The 27,916-nt window shown below is 44.9% G+C and overlaps 1 protein-coding gene across 2 annotated transcripts in view; it reads left to right on the top strand.

Moving 5' to 3' along the window:
- Positions 1–27,916, top strand: part of LPAR3 (lysophosphatidic acid receptor 3) — a 77,450-nt gene that overhangs the window by 34,576 nt on the left and 14,958 nt on the right. The window contains exon 4 of one of the 2 annotated variants that reach the window (XM_032494692.1): positions 22,709–22,829. The exons of the other annotated variant lie outside the window; for it this stretch is intronic. Coding sequence (XP_032350583.1) covers positions 22,709–22,829 — 121 coding nt within the window. The remainder of the gene's footprint in view (positions 1–22,708; positions 22,830–27,916) is intronic. 2 annotated transcript variants of the gene reach the window in all.

Below are 27,916 nucleotides of genomic sequence, written 5' to 3'. Positions count from 1 at the left end.
CAATCCTATAAGGGAGGTTCTGCTGTTTTTACCAGATGAGGAAACTGAGGCCCAGAGACATTCGATGTCTTGCCCAAGATTAGCAGCAGAGCTGAGATGCACGTCCAGGCAGACTGGCTCCAGGACCCGCTTCTTCCAGGCCAGTTAGCAGCCTCTTCTAAGTGATAGGGCGGGATCGGCGTTGACCTACGTAATGAGGTCTGCCTTCCCTATGGTATCCCCCTTTATTTCTAGTTAAGTTTATTTCTGTAAAATCACTTCTCTCTTGATGCTTACCTTGCTCTTGATTTTGTTTTAAAGACCCTGCAGCATGGTGACAGTTATGACAACATCTCCCGGGGAATGACAGCTCCACATTCTTCAAACTTTATGCTCATTAAAGTAGATGTCAAACATCGGGGCTCTGGAATAGGGACAGGAGCAGATTTAAGTCTTGGCTTGGCTGCTGCTTCCAAGTTGTGTGATCCTGTGCAATTTACCTGACCTCTCTGTGACTTAGTTTCCCTGTCTGTGAAATGGGGATAATGTCAGTACCTCTGGCAGGGGAGGGTTTTGAGGATGCAATGAGACAGTGCACAGACAGTACCTAGCGTGGTGCTTGACACGTAGAAAATGCTGAATAACTTACGCAGTAGCTACTAGGTACTGGGGAGAGTAAGCCACTCTTCTAGGCCTTCGTTTGACTCTGAAGAGCCTTGCCTGGTATTCCAGCAGCGTGCCCCTGTTTCCCCAGTAACATGGCCGGTACTGTGGAGATGTGGTACTTAGCGTACTGTGGGTGCCATCCTGGTCGCAGGTTCTGTAATGTGGACGAGTAGCCAGGAGGAAGCTGACTGGGTGTGCTTCGCAGAGGCTCCCTGACAACAGACAAACGGCCCCAATTCAGTTCCTGGAGACCCAGGCCAGTCTGAACAGGTGGTCACCGCAGACCTGAAAAGCTCTGTGCTTGCTTTGCTGGTCCCTGTGACCCAACCTCAACCCCTGCCACCCCCACCCCAGCCTCCGTGAAATTCTGTTCATGAGTCCTGTCTCTGACAGATGATCTTGGCATTAATAATTCATTTCACTTTTGCAACATTTATGAATAAAACATTGTAAGTGAGACCCTGACCATCAAGTGTTAGCTTGATAAGAGTGCTGTAATAGAGCACCAACATCTTGTGTGTAGATCTGTAAGACGTTCCTCATAAGACACTGGCCCCATCTCGCTAATGCATCCTACCAGGATGCCCAGTTAGTCAAGTACTGTTCCCACTTTTACTAGGATTGGGAAATTTACCCTTCCTTTGTCTGAAAAGAATTGTAATACACACAGACACACACACACACAGAAACCAGGAGTCAAGAGAAACTAACCAGGGTCCCCAGGAATTCTGAAACATTTGTTTTTAGCTTTTGTGACCTTGTAGTGGCTTCTGCATTACAGAAGCCTGCTTTCAACGTTTGCTGCCTTGCATGCCTTCATAATCATATATCTGTTTTTTTTAAAAAAATGTTAAAGCTTTGCCTTCAGAAATGCTGAGAGAAATGATCATATTTCTGGCACTAAGTTCTCCTGTTGCCGTGCAGTCATATCAGAATGACTAATTCTTCCCAGAGTCAAGCCATCCAGGCACCAAGACTCAGTACACTTTGTCCAGGGGCGTTTCTACTTCTGTCTTGAAAACAGCAAATCGGAGGAGCACCTTGGTTGCAGATAGTTTCCCTGTGGGCTCCGGGACGCGGCAGCAGTGGCCATTGGGAGAGAGGCCTTGGCTTCCAGGCAAGCTGTAAATTAACACGTGCAAAAGTGCAATCACTTCCTAGGGGCTGCCCCCAACAACACAGTGGGACAGACCCCTCCATACTGAGGGAGCACGTGGCGATTGAGAAAACCTCAGTGTCTGACGCTAGAGCGAAGATAGCTCTTCAAATTAAAAAAAAAAGCCAAACCACCCCACCATTGTATGCTGCTCCATGCCACCTTTTCAAATTATTTTAGGTGTCTGTCCCCTCCCCTTCTGCTTCTGCGCGGTGCAGTGCTTTGCTATCTCAAGTCCGGCTCTGGTTCTTTTTTCCCTCCCCTGCTTCACTGTTGCAGATGCCTGCCTTTGCAGCTCGTTCACAAGTCGTTTTTCCAAGTCATCGTCCTTGTTTCCAGGGTAGTCACTGCTCTGCCAGCTTCCTGCCTCCATTTCCCCCGCATTCCCCCTTCAGTTCTGTTCGTCTCAATCCATTCAGGTTCTTTTATGTCTCTATCACACTCATCTCCTTCAGAACTTTTTTTTTTCTGGTTTTTCATCTTTTTAGAAACCTGAAACCTTCCTCTTCAGCTGGAACGATGATTGACTATTTCCTGTGTGCACGGTACAGAAACATTTCTCAAATTCCACCTCTTTGGTTTTTTTTTTCCCTCCAACTTTATGGAGGAATCATTATCAAATATAATTGTATTTATTTGAAGTGTACAGCAAGATAATTTGATATACATCGTGGAGTGAGATCTAGATAGTTAACACATTCATCACCTCACGTAGTTAACTCTTCTTTTTTTGTGGTGAGAATGCTTAAGATGGACTCTGAGCAACTTTCAAGTATATAAAGCTGTATTACTAACTGCAGTCACCATGCTCGACACTAGATCCTCAGAACTTACACTTCTTATAAATGAAAATTTGTACCCTTTGACCTACATCTCCCATTCCTCCTCCCCCTGCCCCTGCCAACCACATTCAATTGTTTTTATGAAACCAACCTTTTTTTTATTGTTGTTCTTAGATTCCACATATACGTGATTCGTACAGTGATTGTCTTTCTCTGTCTGGTTTATTTCACTTAGCAGAGAAGTTTCATTGCTCAGCTGCATCCAAGCCTCCTGCCAGCACCCAGCCTCCTGGGAGGTTTAGAGTTCCAGGACTCAGTAGCGCCCTCTCTGAGGGCCTTGTCTTCTGCCAGAGGAGAATGTGACCAGTACCTGTCACACCACCTGGCGAGTTACCACCTGGAATAGCATGGTATATGCTGATCCGTGGTAGGATTTTATCAAATCCGTGTTAACATTGTGTGTACTTTTAACTTTTCAACTGGGGACTGCATTCATTGTGCAGCTAAAGCAAACATTTTGGGTGAGAATTGGGAGTAAAGGGGTGTTTGCTGGAATCACAGCCTGTCACAGACCTAGGGGTCAGCGTGGAAGCTGTGATGAAGGGCAGGTGAACCAGGCAGTGTCGGGGCAGGGGGGACCCCATGAGAGCAGCCCTCCTCCCTGCTCTGACAGTTATCCTTCTAGTCCAGGGACTTCCTCGCTCTCCCGCTCCACCAGACTGATATCAGAGCTCTACAGAGTGTGGTAAGGAATAATCCCATTACCCAGAAGAATCAATATCTGTTGAGAGATTTATCCAAGTTCATCTTGTAAATCACTGTGAGTCTTGGGGCCAGAGCTCTGGATTTCTAATTCCTGCTGTTTCTCGTGGGTCTGTCTGTCTACACCTGTCCTTGGGTGTCTGCATGACAGTGACACACAGCAAGGGTTGCTTATTTCCATTAAGTCAGCGCATTTACTGCCCAGCAGTGGGCCTGCTGTATCCTTTGTGTTTTCTGAACAAGGAGAGAGTTCTGCTTTTTGTATTTTTATACTTCTCACCCTGAACATTTATTGAGTACCTGCTTGCGTTTAGGCAGTATGCTCACCGTGAGACAAGGCCTCTGCCCTGGATTGGTGCTTGCTGTGATGTGTTACGGTTGTCAGGAGATGGCCAAAGTTCGAGGGCTGGTTGGGTCACGTGTGAGAGGGATCACACAGCGGCAAAGGCAGGTCTGCTCTATGTGGCTTGTCGTGCGAACAACTTACAGGGAACCCCATTTGTAGATATATCTGAAGAAATAAGAGGCTTACCGAAAAAAAAAAGAAGAAGAAGAAGAAGAAGAGAGAGAGATAACTGAAGGAACAAAGAATTAGACACAAGAGCCAAGTAAGAGGGTCCAGGCAAAAAAAAGCTGTGGGTTCAGATGGTATGTGGAAGCCTCCTTGAGGAGTGGGGATTTGAGTGGATCTCAGTATGACAAGTAAGAGGCGAGGACAAGGTCGGAGAGACAGGTGCAGACAGGCAGACACACATCTAGGGAGACCAGGCCAGAACTGGGACCAGGAGAAGAGGGGCAGGGCAGGCAGGTTTCTGGGATGAGGGGTTTGCGTAGGGATGACCGTCTGGTTTCAGAAGTGACCAGACCAGAGACTGGAAGCCCTTTAATCCTTGATCGTATGGACTCTGTTGTCAAATGTCTACAGAGCAGAGCACCTTGATGTGTGGACTGGGCCTGGGGTGGGAATAAGGCAATGGGGGTGGCACCGGTGGCTCACTGGCCAGTTCAACCTTTGTTAAAAGCCTGTGCAGACCAAATTAAATAGGTCCATGGCCAGTGTTCAGCCCATAGCTAAGCTGCCTCATTTTCCATGGGATCTTGTGGTCTTGATGCATCAAGAAGATGGGAGCTGCGAGGTGGGCTGGAGAAGGAATGATCACTTAGACGGCTGGGATGGACCAGGGCTCTGTGGGTGCTAGGTAGCTCAGATGCTCCCTCGAGGAGGGAGGCATAGCCAGGGAGGCCCAGTAGGGGCTGCAAGGGAGCAGATGGAATAATCAGGTGGCCAAGGTCAGAAGAGACCTGGAAGCCACTGTGGGAACTAAGATTCAGGGCCCAGGGACAGACAGGAACAAGACTGCACCTAATCAAACTTTTCCCACTTTCCTTAAGGCCTTTGAGCTTTGCCCTTTCTCCCCTCCCAGCGGCCCTCCCCTTCCTTACTTCCTTCTAACCAAGAACATAGAAGTTACCTGGCACGAGTTCCCTTGGTTTCCCTCCCTTCAGCAGCTCAGCAGAGGCCCCTTCGTTGCCTCCAGCTTCGTTTCCAGCCTCCCCAGGAGTCTGCTCTCATCCTTACTCTTGCTCTCCTGGCCTCTGTTTTTGGCTGTTAAAAAAATAGAAGCCCTGACCTTAACCTCCCTTTTCTAACTGCTACTCTGTCTCCTTCCATTTATTATCCTATTTTCTTAATACCTTGAACCATGGTGAGCTAGCTCTGTCCCTTCCACTCTTTAAGACAGTGCCGATGCAGCCACCATTGCGATTCCTTTTCTTTTTTTCTTTGTAATTGCAGTATAGTCACTTACAATGTGTCAGTTTCACCATTGCTGTTCTATTGCTTAACTTTGTGTCTGCCTGGATTCCTTCCTCCCGGTTTTCCCTGCCCCAGGCCTTCCTCCGTACCACCAACCTGAGGCATCTTCCTAAAAAGCATAATTAACTCTTTCTAATCTTTTCTCGTTCCTCCTAGATTAAACCCAAATTCCTTCGCTGGAATGACCCAGCCCCTTTCACAGCTCTGTTCCCACCCTTCTTTTCCAGACACAGGGCATGCATCTGTTGTGCCAAGCTTCTCCCTGTTCTGCAGGCGAGCAGGGCTGCTTGGTGCCCCTCTGGGCTTTTCTGAGCAGGGCAGACTCCTGTCCACCTTTCGAGATCCTTCTCTGTGATATTTTCTGACTCTCAGGCAGCGTTAATTATCCAGTGCTTTTCTAGCACACTGTTTATGTGCATAAAAGTATTTAGCCCATTTTATTACAATTTATTTGCTAAATGCCTGTATCTCTTACTAGATTGTGAGCTTGTCAAGAACAGGACTGGGTCTGTCTTCATTTCTGCAATGCCTGGCACACAGTAGGTACTCAACAAATGTTTATAAAATGAACTAACAAACATATTTACTGAATGGGTCGCTGGGAGGCAGCAGCCGCACCTCTGTCCTTGTCTTTGTCATAACCACAGGGATGGTCCTACTGCCACTCGGCATCCTTCTTACTAACCCTGTGGTATCTTAACATGATTTCTTCCTGGAAAGCAGACCCCTATATCTTGGTTCTCACCAGTGGTCTTCTTTTTTTGAGCTGGGGGAAGTTTGAAGAGGGTACTGAGTAAAGCTGGGACAGGGATTGCCTTGTGTGAGGAGTGACCTTAAGGCATAAAAGGAGATTTCTCTGGTAGTCTTGGGACTAGAGGTCGAGGGAGCTCCAGAGAATACCTGGAGTTTATTCTGTACTTGGGAAGCGGTTACACCGGGCTGCTGATAGGATCAGCTACAGAATTTGTGGGCCTCTTATGAAAAAAGCCAGGAAAAAAAACTGCCACTAAAGGTACTAAGATGTAAAGCCCTTTCCTTGCTTCTGCCCATCTCCTCTGCCCACACTCATGCTCATTGTCCCATCAAACTTCACTGACCAGAAAATGAGTTCAAGGATACACTTAGATTCTCAGGTGGTGACGGCAGAGCTTTAAGCCAAGCGCAGGGCCCTTGTGAGTGACTTGTGACTACACACGGGCTTCACGCCCACAAAGCTGGCCTTGGCTGCTGAGTTTGACCCCTCAGTCTTAACTAGCCCAGGACCAACCTACTGTGTGAGATGCAGGGCACTTTGGATGACTTAGGTCTCGTTGGATTTGCTCCTTCAGTCTTACGAGGGCCAGCCATGTGTGTTGTCTCAAGATTGGTGTCCTTGATTGCAAGAGGTATTTTCTTAGAGGCTTCCTTATGTTGGCCAGAGCACATGCCTGTTTCCAGGGTGAAGCTCATGCACTGACCAGACATAAACTGGGGCTGCATGGCTGAGACAGTCCCGGGCTCCTGCTCAGAGCTTGTAAGTTACTGGGCTTTCAGAACTGGACTCACCAATGAGTCAGGGAATGGTCTGTTCCTTCTCTGTATCTGTTCTGAGCTGCCTATCTGGGTCCAGGACAAGGCTTATGAGATAAGTATTGTATTCATAATAGTCCCCCTTGTTACTGGGTGACCTGAAGAACCCCACAAATGGGCCTTGTGTGAAAGGTCAGGGTCTTCATGCGACTTGAACAGTTCCTCCCTTGGGAGGTCCGTGTTTTCCTCCCGAGGACATGTTCCAAGATCCTTGATTCTGAGGCTCCTCTTCCTTAGGGCTGATGTTCTGTGGAAGGCCCTGGGCTCCAGGGGAACTGCGTTGAGTTTACCCCTGAGGGTCCAGATGCTGGAAGACATGTAGTGAAGTTCCAAGGATCTGCATGGCCACTTAGACGTCTTGCTATTACTCCAGAGACACATGGCAAACTTTAGAATGCCGTCTCAGAGTGGAGTTCAGCGCTCTGGCTGGGGTTGGGGGATCTAAGTCATTCTGTGTGTTCCACTGAATCTCTGTGCAGCCTAAAAGCTGGAACTGTATCTCTTCAGTAACACGGACCCTCAGAAGGACATGCAGGTGGTCCTACAAGAGGTTAGTGCTAATTTAGGGGTAATAACCGGACTCACCTCATTTGTTCTGACTTGAAGGGGAAATGTTGTTCCTCTGCTTTAAGGCAGCTTGCAGTTCAGGGAGGGTGGCACTGGCATAAGCCGGGAGAATCTTTAGGCTTCCTGAGTCTTCCCTGCTGGCCTCTGTATAATAATGGGTTGTGCAGACCCTCAAGGAGTCTCTCTGAATGTGGTCCCCAGGACAGTGCTAGAGCCAACTCTGGATTCTGGACGTCTGCCATTTGCGAGGGACATTGGCCATCCTGCCGACCCGGCAGGAACAGTCTGGAAGTTCTTAAGTTGAGGGCTTTCTTGGATTCCCTCAAGCTCAGGAATGAGGTCACAGAGCAGCGCTCACTGATGGGGGAGAGTCAGGCCGAGGTCTGCCTCAGATGGAAAAGTGATGGTTGGGCTCAGCCTTGGGGTCTCAGGGAATGTTGAGTGGAGGAGCCGAGACCCTCAGGATCTGGCAAAGAAGGATGGGGGTCTCTAATCTGAGAAGTTCCCTGATGCCTGGCTCTGCAGCCCGTCCGAGGCCCCGGGGGTTAGACTCTGGGAATCTGGGATGTAAGGGGAGCCTCAGGAGAGAGCAGCCTTCTTAGATCATTTAGAGACTGGCTTAAGTTGACACTGGCCATTCAGAGAACACAGCCGAGCCAGGGCTCACCAGCCAGAGGCAGCCCTGGACAGTGGCAGAGAGAGCAGACTAGGGTCCGGGGTTCCACAGGAGAGCCTCGTTCTCTTCAGGTCCCTTAAAGACTTACTGGAGCACACTGATGCCTGTCCCACGTGCGCCAGCCAGAGGCATCAGCTGAGACGACCCTTCATATACTGAGCAAGAAAGGTTGGATGCAGAGTTTGCTGCCCTCAGGTCTCCATGGGGGATGCAGTTCTCCAGTAACTCTACGCTCCTCTGGAGTTTCCTAGGTCTCTGCGCATTCCCTTGTTGGGGAAATGGATGCTTGGAGATCTGAGGGGATAAAGGGCCCCCTGGGAGCTGATGGACACTGGGATGGAGCTCCTTCAACACCTCCAGACCAGGATGGGGTCATGAGTGATGACAGGACCCTCCTGTAGGGTGGAGGAAGCAGAGCAGGTGTGGGCCGGCCACATTCAGGTGGAAAGCAGTCTTCCCCTCAGGCAGCCACTGTCTGAGCTCTGCAGCAGCTGAAAGGCTGGAGTGACTGGCAGGTGGGGGCCGGGTTGCGGGGGGGGGGGGGGGGACGCAGGGGAGGAAGGCTCTGGCTCCTGGAAGGCTGCGCCTGCTGTTAGAGGCGGTGCTGCGGGAGTATCACGGACAGAGCTGTGTCACGTGGCACTTCAGTGACAGCACGGGCCCTAGAGCAGTGCCCAGGGGCCACCACGAAAGGGTTGGGATCCAGGCAGGAGAGCCGCAGACAGCAGATGCCACTTCCTGCCACAGCCAGGTGCAGGAAGCCCCCTTGGGATCAGCAGCTGGAAGTCAGGATCAGGGAGCCTGGTCCTCACCCTGGGCCAGGCTGGGGTCATGACGGGTGGAGCAGTCATCCAGAGGCCCAGAAGGTCCCCGGAGACTGACGGAAGTGGGCGGGGGGAGGCCCAGCCTTCGCAGACCCTGAGTGTCAGGTTACCAAGGAGACCTCATTAGTGGGCTTGGGGTGTAAGGCAGACTCCAGGATTCAGGCTGAACTGAGGCTTGCAGCTCCTCACGTGCCTCCTGGGCAGACATGGGCTCTAACTGGCTCCAAGTGCTTAGTTTGGGAGGTTGAAGAAAGAGGGCCCAGACGATTCATGATGACGTGCAAATTTTCAAGAAGCCAAGGAGGTATTCTGAATGCCCTCATCCCAGACATGAACACTTCAGAGGCAAGAGTTCTTGTGACAGCAGGGAGAAAAGAAAAGGAAGATGGAATTTAAAAACATTGCAATGATAGAGCCTCAGAAGCTGGAGACACATTGGGTGTGAGGGGAGCAGCAGAAAAATGACTCTGGCTTCAGTTTTAAATTTGGGTGACTGGAAGAACCAAGAAAATGGCAGTTTAGAAATGGAAGAAGGTCAGGGAAATAGAGAGACCCCAAACTGAATCTCTGATATTCCTAGAGGACATAAAATGTAATTTCTTTTAAAACCTTTGGAAAATGCCTGCTCCCCAAAACCCAGTCTCTAGGAGAATAAACCACTGGCTGCAGGATCGTCCCTCACAAGTTCCAGAGAGCACGCTGGACCTGCATCCTTTGTGCTGATGGGACCCATCTATTTAATACAATTCTTCTCTTGGGACTCTATGTCATAAAGAGACTTAACAACATTTTTGTCATTGTCTTGTTCTTTTAGTGATAGGAATAAATGATTTTGTTAGGTTGAAATTAGCCAGCATGAATTTGTATCAGATCTCATTTGCTCTGACACAGATAATCCCTTTGTGGGTAATGAAAACAATTTAATGGTGTGGTCTGAAGGAGAAAACAATATTCCTCAAACTATTAACACCAGGGGACTTCTCGCTGACCTCTCACGATGACCTGCAAACGGTGCTTCCAGTATTATTGCCCTCTTGAGGAGGCATGGAATGAAATTTTGCCCCTAAATATATTACAGAATGCTTCACATGGAAAAGTCATAAAATAAAAGCAGAAGAATAGAAGTAGCTATAAATGAGAGGGGAGGAGGGACTTCTAAACTTAACCTGACGGCAGGGTTGACTCGTTTTGAGCAGCCTGTCTTCCAACAGCAGTGTGTCTGAACTGGGCGCAGGAGCCTGTTGCCAGAGCACCTTAAAGATGAAAATTGCATGGGGCTCTGCAGTGCTGTGTTCTGAGATTCTCTCAGGACCGGAACTTGCAAGGAAGCGCCGATTAGACAGAGCATTTCCAGCCCTAGTTCTGAGTGTTGGGTGAAGCTCTTTGAGGCTTGGTCGTCTTTATTTTGCACAGCGTGCAGCACATAGTCGGGTTCAGGAAATGTTTGTTGAATTGAATTATCCAAGCCAAGAAATCTTTAAGAAGACAGTCTTTTCTTGCCATAAGACATCTCTGGATGACACCCCCCAAGGAGGAGAGAATAGCAATTATTATTTTAAAATAATGTCTAGAAGCAGTGGAATTGGTAGCTGTTCACTGTTTCAGTTATAGAGCTGGAGCATCTTTAAACAGCTGTTTTCACACCTAGGAAAATGTACCTGGGAAGTCTTCTTGACAGTCTTTTATGATCAATAAACTTACTATCTTGAATTTGTTTTTTAGACCTTCTAGTGCTGGGAAATTGATAGAACTTTGTAATATTTGTTTTTGGTTTTTTTTTGGGGGGGGTGGAGGTAATCAGATTTATTTGTTTATTTAATGGAGCTACTGGGGATTGAACCAGGACCTCATGCATGCTTGGCATGCGCTCTACCACTGAGCTATACCCTCCCCCCGAACTTTGTAATACTGATTAAAATTTGCTTGATTAAAGCTGACGGAATTGGAGCCCACCCGTCTTATTTAGAAATGAGCCCTCTTATCTGAAGCCTTAGCAAGAGTGATAACCTCCAGGATCTTAGCGGCATGGGGACGGGTCGACTGTGTTATCCCGCCCTCTTGTCTGTACACTGTCTGTGTGTAAGGGCGGCAGCAATGCCCTAACGAGCAAACCTTCAGCAGCTTCCCAGTGGAGAAAATGCCCCTTCCTGCAGTTTGGTGGAATCAGTGTCCCTGCTTTTTTCTAAGTTTTATTTTCCCTCCGGGTAAATGCATGTTTGTTTCCTCAAAGCCTACATTTTTCTCTTCTTCTTTTTTTGAATCCTGAATATTTCTTCTGAAGAGATGTTCCTAAACTGTTTTGGTTTTAGGGACATAAAAGCATTTATTTGCACATAATTAAAAAGTTATGCCTTGGTGATGATGGAGCAACACATTTTACAGGAAAAGGAGCGTACAGGTGTTTTCTCGCTGCGGTTTTATCTTATTTTATAGTTCCAAGGGTGCTTATTACTGTGCCTGACTATAGCCAGTCCATTTCACCTCGGAGGGAGTCATAGTTTAGACTCTATTCATCTACCTTCTCTCTGGGCAGTTGCATTGGATGGACTGGGGGTTTAAAGTCAGAGCATTTGATTCTAGTTCTGCTATCCAAGGGAGAAATTTCATTCTTCTCTGCCCAAATTTCCTCCCCTGTGAAAATCATAACACAAATCCTCTCTAGAGTGTATTCTTAGGAATAAATGAAATATAATGCTAACAAGGAGCTTAAACAATATACATAATGGCTTCTTGGATTTCAAAATGTCTCTAAGAACTCACCGCATGAATTTGATTTAGCTACCCAATAACCCTGAGCAGGAGACAGGACAAGAATTCTGAGCCTCATTTTATGGATCAGAAATAAAGCCCAGAGAGGTGACAGAATTTGTTCATCTGATCCTCACAACGAGAGCTCAGGATGTAAATAATCTGATAAATATTAAAATGCTTCAGCTCCAGAATTTAAATGATGTTTAAAACCTTTATTATTTTTGTTACTATGAATGTGACATTTGCTTGTTGCTAAAAGGTACACATTACGTGAATGTATTATTTAGAAGGTGGAAGTCCCCTTCTGTCCTCTCTTTAGAGCAGTCAGGACCATTGTTCATGGTTTGATGTCATCTTGGAGACATTTTGCTTGCAAGTAAGTGTGAGTAGTACTCACACATACACAGGAGAGATTTTTGTACAGAAATGTATTCTGAATATTCATAACAGTTCTCCAGCTTGCTTTCTCTCCCTGGACCATACTATGTTGGACGGGGGGTGGGGGGTGGGCATGTCAGTGTCAACATAGCTACGTAAGGCCCTTCAGTGACTGTGTAAAGTCACACGTCGTATTCCACCTTGAATTGCTGATGTTTATGGACTGCTCATTTTTCACCCTTATCAATGATGCTGCAGTGAGCATCCTTGGATATGCATCTCTGGGCATTTGTGGGACTGCTTCTGTGGACTCTATTGCTTGAGAATTAGTCGGCCGAGAAAATGCCTGTTTAAAATTTCATTAGCTATTCAAAATCACCCTTCAGTGGGTTGTATCAAACCACAGTGTCACACAGTGCAGTATTCTTTCTCTTCGTGCATTTCATCAATACTGGGTTCATATAATTCACATACCTTTAAATGAAGCGTTTCTGCTTTAGCACAAGACGTGTGAAAGGGTGAGAGCTATCCATCTCCCAACCGCTGTCTGCAAACCAAGGGCAGAAGGCAGGGAGGAGTAAGTCAGAGCTGACAGGGAGCTGGGAACGGAGAGATTCAGTTTTCATTTCTATTCATTCACTCAAACAGCGTTTACCGTGGGCCGTTACGGGCCAGGCCCTGGGACTAGAGTGATAAAGGAGACAAAAAGTCCCCGCCTTGTGAGCTTACATTCTGGTGGGCACGAACCTTAAATAAATTAGAATGTCATATCGAGGAGCTGTGAAGCTCCCTGATGATAAATAAAGGGGGGGGGGGATAAAGAGTGGCAGGGCAGAGGTGCGAGGAGGCGGAGGCTGCTTTGGATGGGGTGGTCCTGGGAGCGTCTCTGCTGAAAGAGAGCCCCCGGGGCAGTGAGGGCCGAGCCCGGCGCTGGTCAGGGAGCGGCCCACCCGGGCAGCGCGGGCAGCAGCAAGGGCCAAAGCTTGAGAAAGGAGTGATTTGGCGGGTTCCAGAAATAGCCCTAAAGCTTCGCTGACGTTTGTTCTGCCAGAAGAGGATAACTGAGCTACTTCCTTTCTTTATGGAAGGCCGTGTTCAGGTGAATGAGCTTGGGAAATGCTTATGTCTCTTTAGAAAAGCGATGCTGTTAGTGCAGACCAGGACTTCCGCCACTAAAATCCCCCAGCAGCCCTGCCGGTGTCCCGCAGATGGTGGGGTTTTGCACGGTCTCGCTGCCTAGCAACACTGAGACATGAAAGTGTGAGACAGCCCCACCGCCCCTCCAGCCTGGACGAGGTTGGACCAACGCTGTCCGAGGACTGCCGGCTCCTTCCTCCCTTCTTTGCTTCCTAAGAACCCAGTTCACCATTTAATGAGTTTTAGCACAGCCGGAGGGAAGAAATCACAGTAATAATCAAAGTCTGTTTGGAAGGTGGCCGAAGAGAGACGCTTTCCTTCTTCAGGTGGGGAAAATCACTCCAGTGTCTGAGGATGGATCAGCCCCGCCCCACCCTCTGGACTCAGGGACTGCGGCAGAGGCTGAAAGCCAGGAGATTGGGGGAAGCTGTGTGGAGCACAAAAGAGGACATGCTGAGAGAGAAAAGGCAGTTTTAAATGTGAGGATGAAGGCAGGAGTTAGAACTTTCTGCGGGCCGGAGCCTCCAGGGCACTGGACTTCTGGTTCTGCCCTGTCACACACACCAGGCTTGAGTTCCTCTCAGTGATGTGAAGGCTAAGACAGGAGTTCATTTCTCTTCACCCCTTGTCCCCTGTTTTCAGAGCTCGTCTTTTAAGGAAGGGACATCATTGCCTGGATATGAGGCTTATAGAGGCCACAGTGCTGCTTATTGGGTGGTTTATGTTTCCTGCACACCAGTTCCTCCCTCTCAACATGAAGTGAATCTTTTTTTTCTTTGCTCTCCTCCAAGAGTCTTATACAAGAAGGCTGAAACAAGAAAAACCTCCTTGTGAACAAAACAACAACCCTGGGAGGCTTTGAAATCCATGCCAAGTGTGATACTGAACTTGAAATTCAAACATAGGACTGTTACTAGTATCTTCTGCTTCTAAAAGGAACTCCCAAGTCTACCCTCATTTACCTACATTTAAAAAATGTTTACTCTTATGTGCTTTAACAGATAATTTTTTAAAAAACATTTTCTTATTGAGTTACAGTCATTTTACTATGTTGTGTCAAATTCCAGTGTAGAGCACAATTTTTCAGTTATACATGAGCATGCATATATTCATTGTCACATTTTTTTCTCTGTGAGCTATCACAAGATCTTGTATACATTTCCCTGTGCTATACAGTATAATCTTGTTTATCTATTCTGCATATGCCTGTCAGTATCCCACCCTCCTCCTCCTTGGCAACCACAAGTCTATTCTATGTCTATGAATCTGTTTCTAACAGATACTGTTTTTTAATGGCAATACTGGGGATTGAACCCAGGACCTCATGGTTACTAAGCATGTGCTTTACTACAGAGCTATACCCTTCCCCTCTTCTTTTAAGATAATTTTTTGAATGAATTTTTTAAGGGTGCCATGAATAAACAGACTGCTGAGGTTTATAATCTGCATAAACACTTCGTATTTTATGAGAATGGAAACCAATCTGCGTAAGTGAATTTCTGTAATACATCTCTTCAGAGCCTTAACTTATGAAGCTAAAGGAAATGTAAGGAAACCAATTCCTGCAGGTTCATTTACATTATTAAAACCACTTGTGTGGCTATACGTCATGTTCCCCTTCCCCCCCAACTCTCTGGGAACCTTTTGGCTTTTGACCAGTCAGTGACTGAACTTCTTTTGTCTGAGACTCTAAAATTTATAACAAATAATTGACCTGATTGTTTCTGGCCCTCTGCCTAGATTTAGACTCCCATTCATGTATTAACTCTTGATTGCAAACACCATGAGCCAACTCGTGTCAGCTTAAGGGAAGAAGAGGAGCAGGAGTGTCATAGAGCCCGTGCACGTGTAGATCACCAGGCCTGAGGAACGGCCTGGAACCAGGGCTGGGAAAGCCCTGTGTTCTCCAGAGAATTCTGTTCACTTTTCATCTGAGTTTCTCCTGTGTGTGTAGTTTATTCTTATCTCCCTCTGCAAGCTGCTTTTTGTTTTCCAGATACTTCTATCTAGATTGTGCAAAAACATAGCAGCCAGTAGCTCCTACGTGTATATCGTCAAGGTCTCTCTCTTTCTCCCATTTACAAATTCTCTAGGATGGGACTCAGCTGGCCCAGCCTGGAATCAGATGCCAACCCTTAGACCGTTCACATCTGGCCTGAAGCTGGGGTCTAGGTTTGGGATTTTGTTTGGTCCAGTCTGGGTCAGGTGTTTCAGTGGGACCAATTTTGGTCAGGACTGGAATCAGGTGTGCCAGGAGCCTCACCTGTGTAGCCTTGTGGATGGAGTGTGTGTGTGTGTGAAGGAAGAGACAGAGAAACAGAGAGAGAGGGATGGATGAGGGATGTGATACTTAATTACAGCAAGAGAGACAGAAGGATTAATTAATTGAGAGGGGTGTGCAGGCACCAGAGAGGAGGGAATCTTGACCTGTAGGTGTCCATATTAATCCCAGAGCATGATGCCCTGGATGACTGGATGGCTTGGCAGTGAGGTGGGAACTTGGGGGCCGACAGAGGAGCCCTGAGAAGTTCCTGGGATCTCACGGGCCTGCTGGGTGGGCTTCATCCGTTTTTCTTTTCCACTTTTAAGGGACAAACCCCACTTCAGTGAAATCCAAGAACTCTCCAGATTGTTAATTTTTATGAGGCTTTGTTGTTTTAAAATTTTTTATTTCATTAATGAATAAAACACTATTTTTCATAAGGCACTGTAGGTTGTCTTTCCAAACCTCTCAGGCAAATAAAGATTTTTCATAATCATGCTACATTTTAAGCAGGATTTAATCTCTATCGCAAATCTGGGAAATGGAGTTTCAGGAATTTATTTTTGACCTGGGGTCTAGAAAGAAAGGATAGGAACCCTAATGAACACTATTTTTTCATCACCAAGCATTGCCAAAGAATGGATCATTGTTGAGAACGGAAGGATGACGTTTATAGTAAAAGATCTGGTTTCTGCTTTCTCACAGGGAAATTACAGTGAGTATTAATGGGTCACAGACATGGGGACCAAGGCTTTGAACTGCTCAGCAGAAGGTCTACTCTGAATAAAAGTTTTCTGTATTTCTGTGTCTCCTTTGGTGAACACCAGACACTGTTTTCAGCAAATAAGGTCTCCATTCCAATATTCTCAAAGCAAAGACAGTGTCCCTAAAAGGGATGCAGTACTCAGTTACTCCTCAAGGTCTTGGCAGTGTCTGTTCCTTTGGTTTTATCTTTTCTTCTTAAACCAAATTATGATTGTTTTAATAAGATATCTGCTTTGATTTTATGAGCACACAGCTAAATGCCCATTGACATCTGAGGATGCAAGTTTTTTCACTGTCAGTGAGTAAATTGTTCAGGAAATTTTCTCCATGAAATAGAATTTCTTTGGTCCTAACCATTCTCAGAAATCTGAGGTTGTCCTGTTAGTCTTAGGGAACATTTCCCGAGAGCTTTCTTATAAATTTGGCCCTTAAATGTACGAGTTTATCCTTTATGTAAGTAAGTGGTGCGGTCTGAAACTTCTGTTATCATTTTCTCTATAGAGTTGGTTAGAGCGACTCATTGATCTGTTAGTTTTGGTGTTGTTGTTGTTGTTAGTTAGTTAGTTGTTGTTGTTGTTTAAAAAGTCTACTGACGGGACATTTTGTAAGAAATCCATTTCTAAGCTATTTCTTCGATGCTTTGTAACAAATACTTGTGTGATGATGTTTAATTCTAGGACCAGCATATATTTGAGGATTGTCACTTTATGTTAGTTTCTCTTAATGATATTCATTCCATTTGGCAAGTACGTTTAGTTTGTTCATTAACACTAACACTAATAATAGCAAACGCTTGTATGGTCCTTACGATGTGCCGGGAACTCACCTAAACACTCTACAGATAGTAACTTATTTAACTCTTGTATGAAATATGTGTTATCATTATCCCCGTTCTAGGCAGCAAATTAGGTAACTTGCTCCAGGCTACACAGTTAGTAATTGGAAGGGCTGAGATTTGAATGCAAACAGATGACTTCTAGAATGTGCTCCTAACCCTTAGCCCAGATTGCCAGTCATTGTCATCATTTATTAAGTCAGCAAATATCTATTGAGCTTCCTCTAGGAGACCCCCCAAAATCAGACCTGTCTTTTCCCTTCAGAACCTCCAGTTTGTGATGCAGAAAATGGGGAAAAGATAATTATAAGTTTCATGAAAAACACAGGGAGCTCTGGGAGCACTTAGAAGAGGTACGTCACCCACCTTTGAGAGATCATGCAAGGTCATCTATGAAAGGGGAACCTGATAATTCCTACATCAAAGGGTTGATGGGAGGATTCAGTGACTGAATGTGTAAAAATGCCTTGAACAGAACCACTCACATTAAGTGGAAGCCACTATTTTTATTAAACCGAGCACTGGAAGCCATGGAATTGTGTGAGGAACTGGCTGGTGGATCTTTAAAGCATGTTGAAGACAGAGAGAATTTAGGAATAAAGAGCCAGAAACTGGCATGGCCAGTTCAGGGCACTGCAGGTAACACGGAAGGTAGGAGCAAGGGGTGAGCAGGGCAAGGAGGCTGGGGGGTCAGTCAGGGGAGGTCAGGGGAGACCCACCAGTCAGGCTGTAGGCTTGGGGCTTGTCCTGAAGACTTCCAAGCAAGGAGGTAGCTTCATCAGACTTGACTGACTCAGAGATCGTTGATCACACTTTGCAGAATGTAGAGGCAGGAAGGTCATGTAGAAATGATATGAACCCAGGCTAGAGATGATGGCAGTCTGATCTAAGGGAAGCATGGGAAGGTTGGAAAGAAACAAACGGATTAGAGACAGATGAAGGAGGTAGACTTGACAGTACTTCCATGTGAAGGTGGGAGAAGGGAAAAGTCAAGGAAGACACCCAAATTTCTGACTTGGACAGCTCAGTGGACAATGATCCCGTTCCCTGGAACTCATGGCGTGTGACCCAGACAGAAGAGTGCAGGTTCTGGCATCCCTGAGAAGGGACCACGAGAGATGGGAGACTGTACGGTGAAAGAGGGTGACCCCTGAAGGAGTTCACCGTGGACCCGGCGACAGTACTGGGTGGCACAGCTTTCTTAACATGCATGCAGAAAGGCTAATAACCGGACTCTGGGCTGTTGGCAGCAGTGACCTTCACCCTCACGTACCTTTTGCTCAGAGGATGCCTGCTTGCCCCCTCGCCTCCAGGGCCTTCCCTGACAGCAGGTGAGTTCAGTTTGTTTCTCAAGGAGTTGGCCTGATGCTCTTGATGCCCCCATACGCGCTAGACCTACGTTTGACAGAGCTCTGGTGTCCTAGGGAGAGCTTTAAAATCACTCCCTATTATACCAGGAGGGACCTCAGAGGCCACCTCGTTCAGCCGTCCCAGGAAGATATCTCACAAGTTGATGTGATTACATACATGGTCAGGACACCATTTCTGAATCACATCATTCTTCTTCCAGCTACAGGTTATACTCTTTTCACCCTAGTTTTCATGCCAATAAGAGCATAAGTTTCTACCCAGAGGTAGAGACCATATCCCCTTTTACTGTGGCCTATGAAAGAAATGGTATGTAAAGGAGAGTGAAGTGTGATTACAGTCACACAGCCTCCCCCCAGCCTCACTGCCCTCCTGCATCTGTATCTTGTTACCACCGTTAGTATTTCAGCCCTTTTTTTCAGAGGCAACAAACTGATATGAATATTTTTTGTGTATGTGTTATACATATTATATGTATATAATAAACACTTTGCTAATGGACTATATTTCCATGTTATAGCGTGGGAAACTCCTGCGTAAGTTTGGCATTTCATACACCTGTTGATTTGATCAGAGTTGATGTAACTTTGGGTTTTTTTCCTAGAGGAGGTAAGGATCTCAAATTTTCCCAGCTGGCCCCAAACTGGCTCAGATATACTACAGGGAAGCATATCTGCTGACTGTGCAGAATCAACCTGGGGGAATTTTCTGTCTTTCTTTAAATAATTAAAGTGCTATGTTCATAGCAAGTGAGTTTTTTTTAATAAATAAGTGATAAAGTAAGTATTTTTCTTTCAGTGAAGAATTTTTTTTCTTAAGAGTATAAGCTTTTAAATTGCCGGATAGATCAGCTTTAATTATCTCATTTGCTAATATTTACTAACCTTTCTGTGTCTCAGTTTCCTTATCTGTAAAATCAGGCAATTAGAAAGTACAGAAATGACTGTTCATTTTGAGACCTATGGTTTTAAGCTTTTGTTTTTATTTTCTAAATAAAATCCCAGATAAGCAATTATTTGATTGTAAATGAATGTTATTTATTCTTCCCTAGGACACAATGTATATGTCAAAAAAATGAGAACTTTTTACAACTTTAAATTTCATTTTCTGGTCACCTTTTCGGGGTCTTTGACTATTTTATAGATATGAGCAGGTTTGTATGAAGACAGAAGACAGTGTCATGAAATTTTATTGTATAGCTGTCTATTTTAGTGTTTGATGAAGAATCTTACATGCTCAGCAAAATTGTAGAATGGATTTTTAAATAAAAAAATGAGAAGGGGTGCTATAAGACCCCACAAATTAAATAACAAATTAACTCAGTATACAGTTTGTGATAAGGTGGTTAGGAGAGTTGTTAAGAGAATGCTGTAGATAGTATACATATGTGGATGTCAAGAAGGCCTTTGGTAATTGGACATAATATTCTGGTGATCGAGAGGAACCGTGGGCAGGATGACAGAACAGTCAGGAGGTTCACTGGTCACTGAACAGTTACACCTGACCCCCGGTGATAGGAACAGGGCTGATGTCAGCCTATCAAGAATCTCACTGACTGCCAGGGAACCCTGAGCTGGTCTGTATTTCTCCAGCAAAACAATAATGACTTAGAGAAGATGGAGAAAAAACATTGCTTGCAGGTGTCAAAATATGTAGGCGGCAAAAAGAGAGAGAAGAGCCAATACGTTAAGTAGGAGGTTCTGAATTCAGACAGTTGTCAGCAGAGTAGGATGATCTGCCAAAGCCGGTGAGAATGGCACTTTGTAAGAACAGATATGGTCGTTAGGTTTAGACAAAACACACGCACACACATGTTGCAATTATACAACCAAAAGGATGAGGAAGATCTTAAAAACTGAATGTTTTGAGGGGAAAAAAGACCTAAGGGTTTTTACTGGGCAGAAGTGCTGTTGTATCAAGGACATCATGCCGTGTGATTGTCTAAAAGGGGAATGTGACCACAGGCATGTTAATTGAATGAGAAGGATCTGGAGTTAGAGAAGAAATTGCCCTGCTCTCTCTGGACACAAGGAAGTCCACAGTGGCACTGCAAGGCCAGATCTGGGCATCGCATTTTGAAAGGAATGTTGTCAGGATAGTCAGCACCTCCTGGAGGGTGAAGGGTTTTGTGAAGATCCAGAATAGGTGAAGGAACTGGAATTGTCACCAAAGAAGAGAAGAAATAAGGACATCACAGTTATTTTAAAACATCTGACAAGTTGTTACCTGGAAAAGGAATTACATTTTAGAAGCTTGGAATTTACAGCTAGGATCGAGGGGTAGAAATTGCAGAAAGAATGTTTTAACTCTAGAAGAATTTTCTAAAACTTAGCGCTACATTCCCCAGTGGAGCTGGGTACCTCGTGATGTGGGGTGAGTTCCCCTTGTTGGAGGCGTTCAGTAGGTGTTAGATGACCCTCAGTGCTACTCAGGGATTCTTGCACAGCGTGGGAGGGCAGGTGGACAAACTAAGAATTCTTGTGAGTCTCAAAGTCTGTAACTCTGTAAAAAATGTTTTATTAGATTTATTGACAAAAGTTTGGCATAAGTATGGGAAGATGACTTGCTCTTTCTTGAACTGGGCACAAGCATTAAATAAATACTGTAGTCGGATGGAAGTGTCTCATCTACATTAAGCAAAACAATCTTGCCAAAGGCCCCATGCAATACATTAGCTCTGGCTGGGCTAAATTAGAATTGCTAAGCAAACAAGATGATTCAGAATAAAACCGCCCTATGGTGAAAACTAGGGATTGCGAAATTGAGGCTCCAGGCTTTAGTGATGTCACTCCTGTTCATCTGTCTTCTCTTTGCTGTTGGAGCCTACTTGGTGAGCCAAGGGTCAGACTCTGCTCTGATAGTATTGTAAAGGTCTTCTTGTACTTGGGCAAATTTCTACATGTATCTTCAGACCATTCTTTTATTCACTCATTTCTATTCACTCACTTATTAATAAATGTTGATCAGGTGCCTGCTTTAGGTCACGCACTATGCCAAGAACTGGGAATGCAAACGTAAATTGGCTGTGCAGAGTCCTTGTCCTTGAGGTCCATATGGTCTAGGAGAGCAAACAGGCAGGAAGATGAAAAATGCTGACAGCATTGCTAGTGCTGTAACAGAGATTGTACAAAATGGGTGGGGCTCGCAGGTCTTCTGCCGGCCAGGTCTGTTCACTTAATTCCTCCTGTACAGCTATGTTACAAAAGACTAAATTCATTAAAAAATATATATCATTGTCCCAGTGGGCTGACTTAGAAACCATTTCAAATAACTCTGGTTCCACCCCTTCCCGCCCTGGAGTTTGATCCTGAGCATCTTTAAAGCTGGAGAGCAGGGCCAACAGCAGGGCTGTCTGGCACACCATGTCTTTCTGCGTGCCGAGCAGTGATCTGGATGCTTTATGTGTGATGAGTCATGTCGCCCTTACAGCAACCCCGGGACGTGGGCATCCTTATTCTCCGCATGTTACAGATAAGGTAACTGAGGTACAGGGTGCTCAAATAGGTTAAATAAAAACCACCCAAGGGAACCCAAAAGCAAATGTAGATCGGGGCTTTGAACCCAGCAGTCTGGCCCTGGAGGCTGAGCTGTTAAAACACCACGCCGTATTGCTCCTCTGACCAGTGCCTGCAACCAGACCGCTGTCGGTTTTCCAAGTGCTGGATCACAGAAGGCCTTACCTGGAGTAAAAGTAAGAGATGCTGGTCAGGATGATGACGGTGCAAAATGCTGCACTGAGGGGCTCTCCCCGCTGGGCCTCACCAGCCCCTCGAGGGGAATTTTCTCTCTTGCTGAGGAAACAAGGCTTAGCAAGTTTCAGTAAATCACCAAGTTTACCTAACTAGTAAATCCTTCAGTATGTGTGTGTCATTAGGTAAGAATATCAAATTAGTCATTGCACATGATAATAAACACATTTGCTTCAGGAAAATAAAGAGGTATATGTTGAAAGAGGAAGGAAGTGCTTAATGTTTTCCTCTGGGGTAGGGACTAGAAGATGAGCTTTTTATTATCTGAGTATCATCTTAGTTCCTCGATTTGAGTGAGACAGTATCTCAGACTTTGTTTACTTGCCCTTTATTGAACTTAGGGTGTCTGATTTGTCCAGCATCCTGGACCAAGGTAAATAGATGGTCTCGAGTTCAAAGACAGACTCCTTTAAACTTTGAATGATCTTTCTGAGCATCTGTATTATGTGATTTAGACGTTTCTCCGATTAACAATTTACAAATTATGTATTGTTGTTTACCCATTTTGACTTACTAATCTCACTTGATTAGTAGGATAGAAAAAGTAACCTTTTAAACAGAGGATTCTTTCAAACTATGATGTAATGTGGCTGAAATGTGTTTGATTAACCCAAATGGAGAAACACACAGGACCATAAGAAGAGCCTCAGACTCTTCTGTTGCAGATTATGATAAAGCATCCCAGATCAGAAGAGGACTCCTTGGCTTCCCGGGTGCCTATGGTAACGTGGGTTGGAGTTCCTCTGGGAGAAGAATGCACCAGCCTGCGGATATCACAGCACTGAGGTACGGTGCTGGTCTCAGAGGTGTTTGGTATAGTTACACGTCATGTCAGTGCGTCGGGGACAAATTGAGAGTTTTCTCCATTCTTAATAATTCAATTCCTGCATTTCCTTCATGACTCCCTCTTCAAAACCTGCCTTCTCTGTCAGATCTTTGATCACCCCAACCAGTAGAGATTTCTTCTCTGAGCTCCTGTGTCATTCTCCTGTTCTGTTCACTTGATACCTGTCATTTACTACCTTACGATGGTTATTTTTACTGTGTGTGCCCTGTTCACCCTACTTAGAGGGCAAACACATTGAAGGGAGAAATTGTCTCTTAAACCATCTTATTTTCCGAACACTTAATACAAAGGTTAATAAATGTGGTGATGAATATGGGAAGACATCAGTTAAAAAAAGAAAACTAGCCTTTTGTATTGATGTTCTTAGATGGGGATGGGGCACATTTATGATCAGCAACACAGATGGGAACCGTGATCATTTTTGCCCAGAGGAGAATGTGAAGATTAGACAATACAGCACTGTTAGCACAGACAGTCCTTGTATTTAAATTTGCTGCTTACTTTCCAGAATAAAGTGACAGAAACTAAGTTCAATCTAATTTTGGGGAGAAACAGTGTCTTAAAGGGAACTATGTTCTCACCCAAGGGCCTGGAATATTCAATCTTTCTCTAAAAGAATTTTTTACCAACACTCTATTTTGTCAACTCTGAATTAAATATCTGTGTATAATATAAAGCAAGTGTACTTATTTAAGGTATGCATATATATGTGTGTGTATGAGCTATACAGGATAAGTAATCAGTTGCGTGCTTTAAGATTTAATTTACTTTGTTTTCAAATACAGAGGTATAAGAGATATATGGGGTGGTGGGAAAGGACTGAGGAGTCTTGAAGAAATACGCAGAAGTTCCAGAAATGCACATCGGATGCTACTCTAAGGAACTGGTGGGGGCCTTAGCCAAGGCAAGGCTCACAGTTTGGAAGGAGACGGTTGGAAGTTATTTCAAATATTAGCAACCGTTAAAAGGATATCTAACTGGCTAAGAATAAATCAGTGAAAAATCACTGCAAATCAAATTGCTGTTAAGTCCGGAATTGCCTGTGATCAACTGTGTATGGGTGAAACAGGCTTTTATGAGTGACTTAGAGCCACTTATGTATACTCGTGACAAAGTGTATTTTGAATTCTAACCAGCCGACTTGCAACGTTTGGGAACAGGCTAGTGGGTACATTCATAACGTGGGTCTCCTGAGGTCCTGCAGCTGGGCACTGGCCATTACTTGAGAAAGGATCTGTCTGAAACCAGTACATCGGAGTGACTCATTCCAGGGGAAAACCCGGCAGGGAGCATGTTTAATTTTCTGCTGCTACCTCTGTGTTTCCTGTCTGTGACATTTCAGCTTTCCTTTCCTGCTTCCTTGAAAACTGAGCAACTACTAAGCGGCCAGCCCTGGCCAGGTGTCGGGAATCCAAGGTGAACATGGCAGCATGTCTGTCCTGCAGGTGCACTCAGTGCCAGCTGGCAGGGGGGAGGGATCGTCCACACGTGGTGTCTCATTTGACCATGAGTATGTGGCGAGCGTATGGAAACGTGGGATGGGAAATGCTTGACTCAGCCTGGGAGGAGTGTCTGGGGAAAGCTGCACAGGGGACGTGACAAAGGAACTGGCTTTTCAAAGAATGAGGAGGCAGCGGTCAGCCCGCCATAAAGCGGGCAGAGGGAAGAATGTGCAGAAAGCCTGGCGTCAGAACTGATTTGCCTCCTGCCTTCCTCCCTTTGGCCTGCCCTCTCTCTGGATGGGGTGTGTGTGTGTGTGTGTGTGTGTGTGTGTGTGTTTGTGTGTGTGTGTAATTAACTAGAAGGCCATCATATTTATTTGGATCGAGGAAGTAAAATTACCTAGAAGTTTGGATGCTCAATACCTGGCAAATCCAGTTACCATCAGAGGTTACGTTTTGCAGAGCATCAGAACAGTAGAGACATCCCAGCCATGAGAGAGGCTGACCTTGACCAAGATGTTTTCTCCCTGGGAATCGCGCATGGTTCTTGCAGACAGCCCTGGCTCTGATGACATTCTTTCTTCAGTCAGAGATCAGGAAAGGTGTTGCAGGTCTGGGGACTATAATACCTCCTTAAGGTGACTTTGGTTTAGGGCTTACTCAAAGAACAGCCTTTTAAAAAATTGAGGTATAGTAGATTTACAGTGTTGTGTTAGTTTCTGGTGTACAGCACAGTGATTCAGTTATATATATATATGTGTGTATATGTATATATTCCTTTTCATATTTTTTCATTATAGGCTATTACAAGGTATTGAATATACAGTGAGTACTGTACAGTAGGACCTTGTTGTTGATCTGTTTTATATATAATTGTTAGAATGTGCAAATCCCGAACTCCCAATTTATCCCTTCCCATTCCCTTTCCCCCACTGGTAACCATAAGTTTGTTTTCTATGTCTGTGAGTCTGTATCTGTTTTGTAAATAAGTTCATTTGTGTCATTTTTTTAGATTCCACATATATGTCATATGGTATTTTTCTTTCTCTATCTGGCTTACTTCACTTAGTATGATGATCTCCAGGTCCATCTGTGTTGCTGCAAATGGTATTTTCCTTTTTATGGCTGAGTAGTATTCCATTGTGTGTGTGTGTGTGTGTGTGTGTGTGTGTGTGGGTAGGTAGATAGATAAATAGATAAATAGATAGATAGGCAGACAGACAGACAGACAGACCAACCACAACTTCTTTATCCAGTCATCTGTCAATGGAGATTTATGTTGTTTCCATGTCTTGGCTATTGTAAATAGTGCTACTGTGAACGTTGGGGTGCATGTATCTTTTCAAATTAAAGTTTCCTCCACATACATGCCTGGGAGTGGGACTGCTGGATCATGTGGTAGGTCTACTTTTAGTTTTTTACAGAATCTCCATCATTTTTCCCATAATGGCTGCACCGAACTACATCCCCACCAACAGTGTAGGAAGGTTCTCTTTTCTCCACAGCCTCTCCAGAATTTATCATTTGTGGACTTTTTAATGATGGTCATTCTAACTAGTAAAAGGTGATACCTCATTATAGTTTTGATTTGCATTTCTCTGATAATTAGCGATATTGAGCATATTTTCATGTGCCTATTGGCCATTTGTTATGTCTTCATTAGAGAAATGTCTGTTTAGGTCTTCTGCCCATTTTTTGATTAGGTTGTTTGTTTGTTTGTAATTGAGTTGTATGAGCTGTTTGTATATTCTGGAAATTAAACCCTTGTCAGTTGCATCATTTGCAAATAGTTAAAGAACAACCTTTTTTCCTCTCGTTTCCAGGTTCTTACAGGATACTACTATGTGGCATCTCCTTGCCCTATTCTCAGTGTCCGTCATTTCTTTCACTGGTGTCTGTTACACAGATTCTATCCATGTCCTCCAGCCTTACTTTGCCTTCTTCTGCTTTCATCCTTAATGTGTACTTAAGCCAAGTTATTTGTCATCTCCTGAAAAAATTGCCTCATATTCCTTCTATTGAACTTTGAAGGTTTGCTCAATGCAAACTGAGAATATTTCCAAATAATGTTTTTTCCCTTTTCTGATGGCATAGTTTGTTCATTAAGTTATGAGTCAGGTTGTGCTTTACTGATAATTTTCTTTTTCTTGAATATCAGCCTGACCTGACCGAGGATAGCTTTTCTTAAGTTCTTGCAGGCCTGTGCCGTTCACTATAACCAAATTACATTTTACAGGAGTCTACAGAATGTGTCCGAACTGGAAACTTTTCCTTTCCAGCAGAAGGATCCCTAGTTTGGGTGGAAGCAGATATGGTCATCAGACTTTAAGACCTGGGTTTGTGTGAAACCCAGCACTTCGTACATTTGCTCTGAGCATGGGAATCCCTTGGGGGCATTGGTTAAACACTCAGATTCTTGGGCCCTACTTGAGACTCCTGGAATCAGAACCTCTGGAAGGGAACTGGAAGGCACTGTCTACAAGAAAGGTGTTTGTAGGTGAATTAAATGGGCAAAGTCCTCAGTCTCATGGTTACTCTCCAGTTGAAATGATGGGCAATTCATAAATGAATTAACCAACCAGTCAACAGATAAACAAGTGCAGAGAGTGATGCATGGGGATCAGCCAGTAATAGTTTAGGGAATGGCTGGGTCAGGGCACTACTTTATATGGTACAAATGAAGATCTCTCCAAAGGGCACACTTGGAGCTGAGAGCTGAACTCTGAGAAGGAGCCAGTGAAGCAGGACCTGGGAGAGAGCTGGTGTGTCTCATCTTGTTTGCCCGTGTCCCGGGTAATTAGCACTCTTGTGGGCACCTCTTGGGTCTCGGTACTTTTGTTGGATGATGCATGTGGGGCTAGGGATGGCAGTGCCTATACCCAGGATCTGAACAGTGGAATCAGATGAGTGCCCAGTCTGCAGGGGTCACTAAGTCATGCGGGGTTATTATCACAGATTAGATACAAGCAGAATTCTTGAAGAAAAAGAATAAATGCAGAAAAGCAGATAAAGGAGAGCATCTGAGATAAACAGGTCATGGGGAAAGGCTGGCAGCAGGGCAGCTGAGGAGTTGAGGAGCAAGGAAAGTTAGGAAGCAAGGCCGTGTTTACACCTAGCATTACCGTACTGCTAGTTAGAAGGCTAGTCAGTAATTATCACCATATTCTTGGGGGTGTGCTCTGACCAGCATTGCTTTGTATATTACAAAATAAATGAAAAATAAGTCTTTAGAAAATAAAGACTGGTGTCAGCTTGCATTTCTTTAAAGCAAATACCAATTCCAACCAGCTTAGGAAAAAGTTAGATAGACTCAGAAGTAACAAGTGAAAAATACTTCAACAGCTCTGAATGGTGCTCTGATTCATCCTCCTGCCAAGTTAAAACCGTAGATGTTTAGGGGAGGGGATGGCTCAGGGGTAGACTGTGTGCTTAGCATGCATGAGGTCCTCGGTTCAGTCCCCAGTGCCTCCATTAAAATAAACAAACAAACAAACCCAATTACCCACCCCCCCAAAAATTTTTTTGAACGTATAGATGTTTGTCACTTGGATTTTTTTTCTCACTTGGTATGTAGCAGAGAGCAT

The sequence above is a fragment of the Camelus ferus genome, chromosome 13, assembly GCF_009834535.1.
Source record: "Camelus ferus isolate YT-003-E chromosome 13, BCGSAC_Cfer_1.0, whole genome shotgun sequence".
NCBI classification, from domain to species: domain Eukaryota; kingdom Metazoa; phylum Chordata; class Mammalia; order Artiodactyla; family Camelidae; genus Camelus; species Camelus ferus.
Note: the sequence above shows the minus strand (reverse complement) of the source record. Positions and strands in the feature narration are given on the sequence as shown.